Raw genomic sequence first — 12,995 nt, forward strand, 5'->3', positions numbered from 1 at the left:
TTGCACCATTTTACATTCCCACCAGCAATATAAATGTTCCAGTTTGTTCATATCTTTGCCAACACTTGTTATAATATATGAAATATAACAAATATAACATACACTTACATGTTTTTTAAATTATAGCCATCCTAGTGGGCATGAAGTTTTATGGTATTGTAGTGTGGGATTATGCTTTTGATTACATACATCTGTTAATGTTTCAGAAATCATGAACATGTTTCTTGAAAATCTGCTCATCTCTAGTTACATAAAAGTACATTTTCTGACAACTTTGAGGGAGACAGTCATTGATGACTACAAAGGGATAAATCTGGTAGAGCAGTGCTTCCCAAACTATAATGTTCATACAGATCACCTGAGAATCTTGTGAAAATACAGGTTCTGATTAAGCAGATACGGGTTGGGGACTGAGGTTCTGCATGTCTTACAAGCTTCCAGGTGATGCTGAAGCTGCTTGACAGTAAATGAGACTTGGAGCAGCAAGGCTCTAAACCACTGTTTGGAGGAAGAGACTCTTGTCCTTCAGTTCAGTGATTAAACTGGTTACAGGTGCTTGCTTTCAAAGTTGCATACGTATTTAGAAGACATTCACCTGTGTTCTTTTTTCAGAGTGAAAAGCTGTCAGAATGCATCTTAAATATGTTTTAACAATGTCTTTCTTCAAAATCATATTTTTCAGGGAAGAAAAAAGTGCTTTTAGAAAATTGTTTCTGATTTTTATTGTTATTAAACTACTGAAGATAGGCAGCAGTAAGCTTTTGTCTGGGAGTTCTGTAATCTAGGGCTTATTCTTTACCACAAGTTTGAAGAAGTTGGCTTTTGGAGTCTCAGCTTATCCGTCTGCACATATTGATTTGAACCAGTGATCTTTCCAGCTCTAAAAGTTTATCATGTTAATGTTTCTTAATTATCACTGAATCAGTAATGAAAGAACTTCATTTTAAGTGAGAAAAAACTTAAAGGATAACTGACAAATACATGTGAGTTACATAAACTAAGCAAAAAATTGAATCTAGGTCTTTGCTTTCCTACAGTAGCATATTGTATGGTAGGATAATTTGTGGAATTTTAGAGTTTTCATTTTTGCTGCCAAAAAGGGGGGCACACATACACAGCCATTTGTATATAACATAATTGTAAGTCTCATCTGTGCCAGCCAAGTTTGAAAATGAACAAGAGTTTTGTCACGGAAGAAAAAAGGAATTCAAAAGAACACCGACTGATATTAAATGTCTACTACATGAGCCTAAAGAAACATAAAGCCATATTTTCTGTTTATGTAATTTTTGTTTCATTTTACTCTAGATAGATCCCAGGCCAGAAGCCACTTATGGGGGTTTGTTATGGCCTGGTCCTGGTGGGACCCACCTGATCATGTTAAGACTGGTTAACAGGGCAAAAGATAAATGCTCTGAGTCACTGTAGACTGTACCTATTTCAGTAGTGACTCTGTGGTAGGGTATAGGCTCTATTGGTTAAAATTTGGCACTTATTCACTTTAGCCCCAATTGAGTCTTTTCTTGGAAATTCATATTTTTCTCTCAAACTCTGATTCTTAGTACTCCATTTTGTCACACCTTCTGAGGAGTCTCCCTTTAAGTCCTTTGTGTTGTCCTAGTGTGTTTTCATGCTGCAGAATGCAGTTAATGCCTCCTTCATGGCCACCTGCAGCACATGCACTGTTTCCCTAGCTGAGCATCTGAGCTCCTAAGGGACAGGGACCATCTTCACTGGGAGGTGGTGTGATGAAGCAGAACATACGCCAGCCTGAGTTCACATCTCTGCCTGTCACTTATGGTTGATGTTGGATAACTTGCTTATTAATTACCCTCTTATAAAAAGCATATGCTAAGTGAAAGAAGTCATAATAAAGAAGATATAACAACACCTAGCCTAAAACAATGATCTGATGTTTGAGTGAAGAAACACATGCCAATAACCTAGCACTATGCCTGATAATGAGTAGTCAGTGAATGTTATTTCTCTCATTTCCTGCCATACTTTCTTGGCGGTGTGTGGTAGACCTGAGTACATGTTTGCTCATAATATGTGTTCAATAAATGCTTCTTGAATTAATGGTTACTAAGAGGACTTGTTTTCTGGAAAGTATCTAAGTTCTTCAAAGTGGGGAGGTTTTACTAATTTTGTATGAAGATGTTTGTCTTTTGTATATAAGTAAGGAAACAAAATAGACTTAATTCTTATTATCCTAACAGTTACTTTTCATGCTTTTGCCCCATTTTCCCCATTCTGTAGCAACCAAACTTAAAGAGTTCCTCGGAGTCTTCCACATTACCCAAATTGGAGGAGTTCTACCTCTCTCTTATCCAGTCAGAGCATTCGGCAGAAGGGGCCAGTTTGAGCCCAGCAGCATTCAGACTCCGCCAAAGCAAATTCAGCTGTCCACAGCAGCACTCGGCCCAGCTCCTGCAGTGGTCAATTCCCCACAGAAACACTCTGGTTCAGGTAAGTTGACATGCAGTTGCCATGTTGCTAAAAATTTTCATTTATCTTTTTCAGATAAATGCTGGCCTTTATGTTTGTCTTAAGTCCTCATGTTATTTCTGGGCTCAGTTGTTCCCTTTCACTCTGCCACACCTTTTTTTATGCAGTTGGGGGATGGTCAGGTTTATGTACAATGAAATTTGTCAGTTTTTAAGCGTGCAGTTCTGTGAGTCCTGACGAATGTATACAATCTTGTAATCAGCAGCACAGTCATGATATAGAGCATTTCCATCAGTCTGAAGTTTCTTTGTGGTCCTTTTCAGTTATTCCCGCCCACTGTTTGCTGGCTCTTGGTGTTACTTCCCCTTTTCTAGAATTTCATATTCAGGGAGTCAGGTAATATGTAGTTTTGTTTTTTTTTTTTTTCATCTTTTCAGGGCTGCACCCACAGCACATGGAGGTTCCCAGGCCGGGGGTCAAATTGGAGCTGCAGCCACTGGCCTGCCCTACAGCCACAGCAATGCAGGATCCGAGCCGCATCTGCCACCTACACCACAGTTCACGGCAACACTGGATCCTTAACCCACTGAGCAAGGCCAGGAATTGAACCTGAGTCCTCACGGATGCTATCCAGATTCATGTCCGCTGAGCCACAACGGATATTCTGTGTGTCGTTTTTATGTCTTGACTGCTTTCATTTGGCATAATGTTTTAGAGATTCATTGATGTTGTTGCCAGTGTCTAGAGTTTGTTCCTATTTATTGCTGAGTAGTACCCACTTGTGCAGACATACCACCATTTGTTTATCTGTTCATCGGATGATGGACATGTGGGTTGTTTCCAAATTTGGGCCATTATGAGCGAAGCTGCTATGAGCGTTCTCATACAGCTCTTTTGTGTGGGCTTGTGTTTTTTGTTTCTATTCAGTAAGTACCTAGGAGTAGAATTGTTGGGTCCTATGCTAACTGCATGTTTACTGTTTTGAGAATTGCCAAAATGTTTTCCACAGTGACTGTACCATTTGATATTCACACCAACAATGTACATCAGTTCTGATCGCTTCATCTCCTTGCCAGTGTATTCTATCAACAACCTTTTAAAATTTTACCATTCTAGTCGGTGTGCAATGGTATCTTACTGTGGTTTTAATTTACGTGCTGTATTTGCCAGTGATGTTGGTCATCTTTCCATGTGTTTATGTGCTCTCTGTATATCGTCTTTAGTGATTGCCTGTTCAAGTATTTGAGCATTTTTTATTGGATTATCTCCTTTTTATCAATCTGTAAAAATTCTTTATTCTAGATATAAAACTTTTGCCAGATACATGTATTACAAATATTTTCAGTTATATGGCTTATCATTTCCTTAACTGCATCCTTGGGAGAGCAAAAATTTTCCTTTTGATGAAATCAGATTTGTTAATTTTTTCTCTTATGGTTTGAACTTTTTGTGTTTTATTTAGAAATCTTTCCTAACTCAAGTAAATAAGACTTTCTCTTACATTTTTATTAATTAAAAGTTATATAGTTTTAGGTCTTATGTTTAGGTCCGTGATCCAATTTGTTAATTTTTGTATGTAGTGTGATATAAGGATCAGTGTTTATTTTGATTATGTGTAAATATTGTTTTTCCAGCATAATTTTTGAAAAGACTGTGCTTTCTCCATTAAACTGCCTTAGTGTCTTTGTCAAAAGCCAATAGGTTGTAATGTGAGGGTCTATTTCTGGGCTTTCTGTTACGTTCTATTAGTACTGTCCACCTTTATATCACTGTCTTGATTTCTGTGGCTTTATAATAAGTCTTAAAATCATACAAGTTGGTTTTTTCAAATCGTGGCTATTGTAGGTCATTTTCCATGTGAATTTTAGGACTAACTTAATTTCTAAAGAAAGCCTGCTAAAATTCCTATTGGGATTTTTTTTTAATCTTTAGATCAATGGAAAGAATTGTGACATCTTAACAATATTGAGTTTTCTGATCTACGAGTATCATATAACCTTTTCTTGTTCAAGGTTTAGTATGTCCTTTCCTATTCAGCATATTTTTCACCTTCAAAGTTCTCTAGGATTTTGTTTGGGTCTCTTTTATATCTTCCATCTTTCTCCTCAGCATTCTCATCATTCACCTCTTGAGTAACTTGGAGTATTTATGGCAGCTGTTTTAATACCTTTGTCTTGTGATTCTAGCGTATGTATCATTTCTGCATTCTGTCATCTGTCATTTCTTTTAAAAAAAATTTTTTTTTGTCTTTTGTTTTTTTAGGGCTGCACCTGTGGCATATGGAGGTTCCCAGGCTAGGGGTCGAATTGGAGCTGTGGCTGCCAGCCTACACCACAGCCACAGCAACGCCAGATTCGAGCCTCGTCTGCAACCTACACCACAGCTCACGGAAATGCCGGATCCTTAACCCACTGGGTGAGGCCAGGGATTGAACCCGCAACCTCATGGTTCCTAGTCGGATTCATTTCTGCTGTGCCACAATGGGAACTCCTCCTTTTTTAAAAAAATTTTTTTTGTGTGTGTGTCATCTGTCATTTCGGAATGGCCTCTACTGATTGGTCTTTCTCTTGATTACAAATCATATTTTTTTGCTTTGCATATCTGGTATTTTTTTTTATCAGATGGGAGACACTGAATTATATACATTGTTGGCTGAATCTCTTTTTCTTCTTTCCTCCTTTGCTTCCTTCCCTTTGACCTTCCCTCCCTCCCATCTAACTATTTATTTATTGGGTGGTGTAATTAAATTACCTGAACCTGGTTCGGTTATTCCTCTGTTTATTTTAGGTTTCATTACACGGGTTTAGAAAAGCCTGTAGTCTCTTAGCCCTGCTAGGCTGTACTTTTCTGAGGATATTGATGGGACTTGATGTCCTATGTGTCATGAGGCCTTTATGCTAAAGCTGGTGGGAACACAAACTGTTTTGCTCTAGTATAACCTGCAGTGATTGCTCTGCGTAATCCCTTCAGGTAGGTTTTCTCCCTGGCTTTGGTGGTTTCCTCACATGCGTGAGCCAGATCACTACCCAGCCTGAGACTCAAAAGGACCTCTGCGCCGTCTCCAGCTTCTGCTCCTTCTGCAGCTACCTCGTCACTTATACTTTCCACTCACAAATTCCAGACACCTTGGCCTCTGTGAATTCCAGACTACGTCTTCTCAGCCCCAGCCTCACTGTGGATTCTCCCTCCCTGTACTGCAGCCTGGACTCTGCCTTGACCATGAGCTCAGGCACTTCCAGGGCTCACTTCATTGGTTTCCTGTCTCTCAGGGATCACTGTCCTGTGAGCTAGAGCTTATTGTTCAATGTCTGAGAGCTGTTGTTTTATATATTTTTTTCCAGTTTTCTAGTTGTTTAAAGCAAGAGAGGTGATTTTTCAACCCTTGTTCAGTTAGCACCATGTCTGGAAGCAGAAGTTTTTGCTGTTCTTTTAAGTTCTTTCATCATTGTCCCTTATTTCATATTTTTAAAGTCTGAGCTCACCAAAGACTCCCTAGAAAGTCCCATTATTTCATTAAAACTCGCCATCTCTTTTCCGCTCTAGTGGGCATTAATGGTAGTCTTGTGGTCAGAGTTTTACTTTTTATAATATCCTGTCAAATCCTCCTTAGCATAATTTATCACATAAATGTATGGCGCATATGCCACATGCTCTGTGCGAGATACTAAAGATACAAAGGTGAATAAAATATTGGCCTATGCCTGCTTTTTCTCTCGATTTCTTTTGAAATCTGTGATTTTTAAGTCTAGAGCAGTGCTTTTCAAAATGTAGTTAGGAGTTCCCATTGTGGCTCAGGGTTCCCAGCTAGTATCCATGAGGACGGAGGATTCTATCCCTGGCCTCGCTCAGTGGGTTAAGGACCCAGTACTGCCGTGAGCTATGGTGTAGGTCACAGAGGTTGCTCAGATCCCATGTTGCTGAGGCTATGGTGTGGGCCAGCAACTACAGCTCTGATTTGACCCCTAGCCTGGGAATTTCCATATGTTGTGGACGCCGCCCTTAAAAAAAAAATGCTCAAAATGTAGTCAGCTTACTGGTACTAGTCAGTGAAGCATTTGTGATGATGGACAACGAAATAGCACATTGTTTTTATCTCACATTTTTTTTTCCCCCTAAAGCAGGACTTTCTTGATGGAAGCAGTTGTTGCCTTAGATTCTGGCAAAGGCTCTTTCTCTCCTTGTAGGCAGATGACAATTCATAGGCCAGTTTCTCAGTAGCCCTGCTCTAGAGAACACATGTGGAAGCCTAGTATCCCCTTCTTTAGCCATTAGGAACTCTCATTGGAGTTCCCAGCAATTTATTTCATTTAAAAGATTCTTCCTTCTTAGTTAAACTAATTCCCAAGGAATTCTTTTTATGGCTGGTAATTAGTTTTTGGAATTTCTTAGCAAGCACAGTCTTGGTCAGTTTTGTTTTTACCCTGGCAGACTTGGAGTTGGAACCACTTTGGCAATAGAAAATACCCATCAGACACCATTTTGCTCACTGCTAGAAGGAAATAGGGGAACGTAAGGATTCTTCCCTGGAATTGGAATTGGAATTCTATCCTGTTTATTTTACGATGTCCTAGAAAGAGATCTTCCCTTCCTTGTTCATAAGTACATGTTTTGTCCTCTCCTCTTTGCCCTCATCCTGACAAGAATTCATTTTGTCTCAGTGCACGATTTTCCCATCCTCTTTTCCTTTCCATTTGTTGACTGGTTTCCGAGTCTCATTCTCTCAGATTTGCCCTTGATGGTTGTTACCACCTAACAGAAGATGATTGTAACACAGATCGGTAAAGGTCTAAAATAGGAGAGAGAAGGCAGTGAGTATGAGAACCTCTTGAAAAGACCTGTGTTTTCTTTCTTTTTCAGTGGAAAGCTCTCCAGAGAGCCTAAAGAATGAAGATTTTTCTAGTAGCCATGCTATTACAGTGTTCAAAGATAAGAGTCAGGGAGCCATGGACCAGCTCTCTTTGATTTTGTCTCCTGAGCACCAGATTTCTCAGAAGCTCTACATTCCTCGAAGTACAGCCACTGCTGCCTTAGGAGCTGCTGCACGGTTAGCCACTTCCAGGAGCCTCCTCCACTGGTACCCCAGTGTGAAAAGGATGGAAGCATGAGGGAGGGAGGAAGGGAGGAAAAAATAAATCAGATACTTAGGATGGGGTGACTTCCCAGGCCAAAATAAGAAGGAGGTATTGAGACAAAATCATATTTTGATAGTTGATGCCTTTGTCTTTCTGCGTGACTCTTTCTTAGCTTAATTATGCTGGCAGTCCCCTTTCTTGTGTAAGCATTAATGTTTAATGTTAATTTTCCTTTTTATTGATGTTTATTATTCTGTATAGTGTTGTTCACCTTTGTTCAGTGTAGTAATTTAAAAGAGTTTTTAGGGTTTTTTGTTTTTAAGTTTCTGTAAATGTTTTGCTTGTGTATATCATGACTGTTAAATGTAAACTGAAAAACTACTGTTTTCATGATCCATATTTAGTAAGACAAAAATTCTCACATCCCTATCCCCAGAAAAAAGGGTGTCTGAATTTAAGGCTGCTTTTTCTCATTTGAAAACTTCTTTATCATAGAGAGACTCTAGGGTTCCAATCTTTACCATTATAATTTCTCTGGAATACTGAGATCAGTAAGAAAATCCACACCAAGAAGTTTTGGTCATGTGAAAAATTTTACATTGTAAAAGAATTAAGCTTTTTTTTTTTTTTTTTTCCCAGTATAGGCAATTTCTTTAAGACTAACAACAAAATTATAGAGACGGATTGTTGAAACTTCACTGGGCCATCTCTGTAGTGGTCAGAGTTCCCAGGAGGCTTAATGTAACAGTGGTTTAACAGTGGCATTGTGGAAGCCCTTTATGACATGTTGTTTTCCGAAGTCCAGTTTATTATATGACATTCTGTTTAGCTCATAGTACCAACCATCAGAGAAAAGAAAAGACTGAAAGATGAAATTAAAGAACGTGAATGCTACAGATTTCTTTGTGGCAAAATACCAGACTTAACCCCAAACTTAAAAAATCCCATACAGAACCATTTCTTAGTGGTAAAATCAGAGCAAGAGGTAGGCATTACTAGCACACTGCACATGTCTAAGTTCTCATCTTTCTAGCCGCTCTTCCAAGGCCTCCTGTTTTGGCGTTAAATGGGAGAGCTGGCCCTTACTGCCTTGTTCTTCTTCTACAGTAAGGAATATCTTCTCTTTCCTTCTCACTTGATCAGCAAAATGTCCACTGAGGAAGGGAGTGATATAAGAGCAAATATCAGAGTGCATTTAAGTGTACAGTTTAGTGGTTGCAACTTCTTTCTTAAAATGAAGTAATCATGAGACAAAGTTACACCCAAAGTCTTAACTCCTGAGTGTTGTGATTTTAAAATCTTAGAGAAATCCTGTTTAGCGCAGTACAATTTAAAAATTCATGTTCACCTTTAATTCCAGGATATCTATAAAAGTGATGATACGCTAATTGACACCTTCCCCCCGCCCAAAAAAAAAAATCTGGAGACATCGTTGGTAATTTACCCAGGCAGAGTAAAATTTTCATTTGGGTTTCTGTGACTTTATATCTGACGTCTTTGTTGGAGAAAACACTTGAAGAGCTATATGGAGGGTCAATGAACACTTAGATACCACATGACCATTAAATGTTAGGCATGACACTCAACTGAGATATGAACTGGCAAAGCTCTGTTTTTCATATAAGTTTGGGTAATTATCCACATTTTGTGTCTAAAGAAGAAAATTCATTTTGGATGATGCTTCTCAGAATTTTAAGTGTGGGTAATATCCTTCACTTCTCCAGATGGACATTCACTGGGTTTCTGGAAGTGAATCTAGTAGAAGCAGTATTTACATGTTTAGTACATCAAGCTGTAACCCTCTCTATAGTAGCACAAAACTACCAGTAAGAACTGTATTAACATTGGGTAATGTGACAGCAGCTAATTTTACACATTGCCAGTTAGATAGGGATTATGGAATCACTGTGCGAAGGCTCTTTCAGAAGCCTGTTCTTTACAAATAGCCAGATAGAGGATCATTTAGACGGAGCTATCTCAAACTAATGAGTGTCAGCACTCTTTGAAAGGAGCCTATTTAGTATTGAATAGTTAACATCCTATTTGAATTAGCAGAGTGAAGAATGAATCTTTTTTTTTTTTCCCTAAGAATGAATCTTTGAGAGGCTTGTACATTTTGGCTCTTTGTCTTTGACTAGGGCGGCCAATCTGCCAGTCTGTTTCCCTGTCTTCTCCCAAAAGGTGGGCTTTGGTATTTAACTGAAATAGCTCAAAGCAACAGACACATTTAATAGATGAATTGAAAGTGAGTAAATAGGTTTCTGTGTATGGGCAGGAATAGGCATAAGAAGTATTCAAAAGATTGGGAGCTGGTCATAATTAAGGGTTAATTATATTGTCAAAAGATGGGTTGACATCTGCTACGCATAGAACAGCCCTCCCTCCCCACACTTTTGGTGTTAAGGAGCTGTTAGCAGTAGTGGAGGTCCCTAAGAATTGCTGACTGGGTGTGGGAGCCGGAGGTGTGTGTGAGGGAATGGGGGTGAGAACACACAGGAAAATCCTGGTAGTAAGCTCCTAGGGAGGAAAAAGAAGCGGCTTTACTGTTAGCCACTCAGGTTGTGATTCCAGTGGCTTGTATCCAATACCCTCTCTCCCATCCAAACACAAAAGAGGGCCATTCCTGTTGCAATGAGCTGTGCCTTTTCCCTCTCACTCTCACATATTTGAGATACCAGTTGTCCATTTCAAGGCCTTGGCATAACTAGAGACTTCTGTCTGCAGCCAGACTCTGTCTAACCTAAAGACTTAGAACTGTGGACTTTTGTTCTGGAAGGAATCTCAGATGAGGAAATTTGAAGCCTAGAAAGACTGACTTGCAGATGATCACACAGCAGACATTCCTGTGTCTCCCATGTCACTCCTAGTTCAGCACCCTTTCCACAGGAAAATAGGGCAACTCCAACTTGGGTGGATGATTTGATGCCGGAAGATATGGTTTGGTAGGTAAGTCCAAAGGAATGCTGGTTCTGATAGACAGCTGAGCAACCCCTGGCATTGGCGAGGAGAGGGATTGATTTACAAAGATTTCATGCTCTTGAATGTGGATATAGCTGTAATAACTGGCCAGTTCTACAGCTGTAGACTCCGAAAGGGGGCCTCTTCAGGGGTAAGAAATTAAAATCTTAGAAGTCTTTCTGAGGCTTCCTGTTAACATTTGTACTAGGTAGAAAGACCTTTCTCACGAACTTCTGATGTCTTTTCAGAATTAAATTCATCGTATTTATATATGCAGTGCTACAGTTATTCCTAATTTTGCAGGGGCCACCACTAAGACATTTGTAAGATTTCATTTTCTAGAGCCCATTCGGATCTTGATGTTTTTCCAAGATGCCAGCCAAGGTGGATATCAGCTAAATTTGTCCATGTGCTTTGAACATAGCCCTGTTGCTAACAGTTAGGTGTCATTTGTCTCATTTAGTCACCAGTCAGCCTAGTCACTTTTTGGTGTCATTGGCCTGTTGGAACCAGAGTACTGTAAACTCTTCTCTTCCTAACCATGGAGACACAAATCGTTTCAGCTTCTCAGTGGAAAACTTCTCTAGTATTAGATCATCATGTGCCACTTTTCATATGAAATTGGGTGTTTGACCAACCCCAAATGTTGGTAGAGAATTTATTCGCAGTGAAATTTTCTTGGTTATAAGCATAGATTGCAGGAAGTGCTTTTATTTTTCTGTTCAGTACAAGCTTTGTTTTGTATTTCCATTAAAATTTTTTAAAATGTTTTTTAAAACGTCTGGGATCATAGGAAACATCATTTACTTGATTATTATTTCTTGGTGTGACTTAGGTAAACAATTTGAGGAAATGAAAATATGATATTATATGTGCCCTCTAAACTTGTTACAGAGCTAATGGGAAGTTACTGGGATCAAAAAATTGTGATTAGCTTTATCTTTGGAGTTTGTAACTGCCTTTGGTTTGATTTATTTAAATATTATTGAAGTTGGAATTTGTTTTGTCAAAAATGTTTAGATGCATTTTTGGGTAGCTTTGGTTGTGATGATTCTGCAGGAATGTAAGTTTCACTTAAATATGTGACCCATAAGAACTTAGTTGCGTAAAGTACAAAATTTCCTTGTGCAGTTCTGAAAACAAAGATCTGATGTTCTTCTCTACTGAAATATTTGTCTTCATTTTTGGCACAACCTCTTTGTACTTCAGATACTTTGGCCTTTGTAAACCTTTGCTATATTGTAGATAAATACTTTTATTCCAGGAGGTTGGAAATTCATTCACCCTGGAGCCTCTTCTTAAGTATCCGGCAGCCATATTTCAAAGACTTGTTTTCTTTCTCTTGTACAGAGAACCTATCGAACTCTTATAAAGCCATCTTTCAGTTTCTTAAATTCTCTTTGAGACCGTTGCACACACTGAATACCCAAGCTCATTCCATCTTTTGGTTGTAATTCAGCACTCTTTCGGTTGCTTTCCTGATTTCCTGATTCCGCTCTCAAGGTCTTTGCTGCAGCAGCTCCTCTTCCTGGAGCAGCTTATTTCCAGGTGGTTCTCAACTCCATTTGAGTGAAGTTTGGTACAAAATTTTACTTAATCTGTCATTCCATAGGACCATAGACACCAAAGACTAATTCATTTCCTCCTAGAACAAATTACTCCTTGACAAAAGCATCCTGTTACTACGGTATGGTTATTCGTATGTTTTAATGAAAGTTTTTCTTCTAATATCATATATATATATATATAACAATCCCTGTCAATCAAAGAAAACTGTGGATGTATCATTTAGAATAACACCAGGCAAAATATATCCCCACAGGATGTTGCCTATTTCCTCTTCGTGACACCTTGCTCTTAGTGGATACCTGTTTTCCTTTGCTAAGAAGGAAAATACATGGTATGGGCCAGAGTCAAAAGTTTATCCTTTCTTTTCTAAATTTTAAAAGTAATAACATTTCAGTACTGATCAGGGTCCAATTGTGCCTCCTGAATATCTCATTAGTCCAACTATTTAGCTATTGCCACCACCTGAAGCAAATTGAGAGGAGAGGAGTAGGGTGGGACATTTGGCTGTAATTAAATAATAATATCTTTCTAAAAATCTCACATTTTAGGCAGTAGAACATCTGCTTGTGATCAAGTTGACTCATTTTCAACAACTTTTTTTTTTTTTTTTTTTTTTGCCGTTTAGGGCCGCATTTGTGACACATGGAGGTTTCCAGCGTAGGGGTCGAGTCAGAGCTGTAGCTGCCAGCCTACACCACAGCCACAGCAACACAGGATCTGAGCTGCATCTGTGACCTACACCACAGCTCACAGCAATGCCAGATCCTTAGCCCACTGAGTGAGGCCAGAGATAGAACCCACATCCTCATGGATATAGTCAGATTTGTTTCTGTTGCACGACAATGGGAACTTCTTCAACAACTTTTTTTGCAGTTGATACAGATATATCTTTGCTAACCTGTTCAGATTCAGAAACATAATCCACCAAAACCCTTTGGTCTTTAGTTT

At 38.9% G+C, this 12,995-nt stretch overlaps 1 protein-coding gene across 1 annotated transcript in view; it reads left to right on the top strand.

Moving 5' to 3' along the window:
• Window positions 1-12,673, top strand: part of TDRD5 (tudor domain containing 5) — a 92,260-nt gene extending 79,587 nt beyond the window's left edge. Inside the window, 3 exon segments of the mRNA XM_021063742.1 lie at window positions 2,260-2,353; window positions 2,356-2,469; window positions 7,306-12,673. Of these exon segments, the coding sequence (XP_020919401.1) occupies window positions 2,260-2,353; window positions 2,356-2,469; window positions 7,306-7,553 (456 nt within the window). The 3' untranslated portion in view covers window positions 7,554-12,673.

This window comes from Sus scrofa, chromosome 9 (assembly GCF_000003025.6).
Source record: "Sus scrofa isolate TJ Tabasco breed Duroc chromosome 9, Sscrofa11.1, whole genome shotgun sequence".
Taxonomy (NCBI): domain Eukaryota; kingdom Metazoa; phylum Chordata; class Mammalia; order Artiodactyla; family Suidae; genus Sus; species Sus scrofa.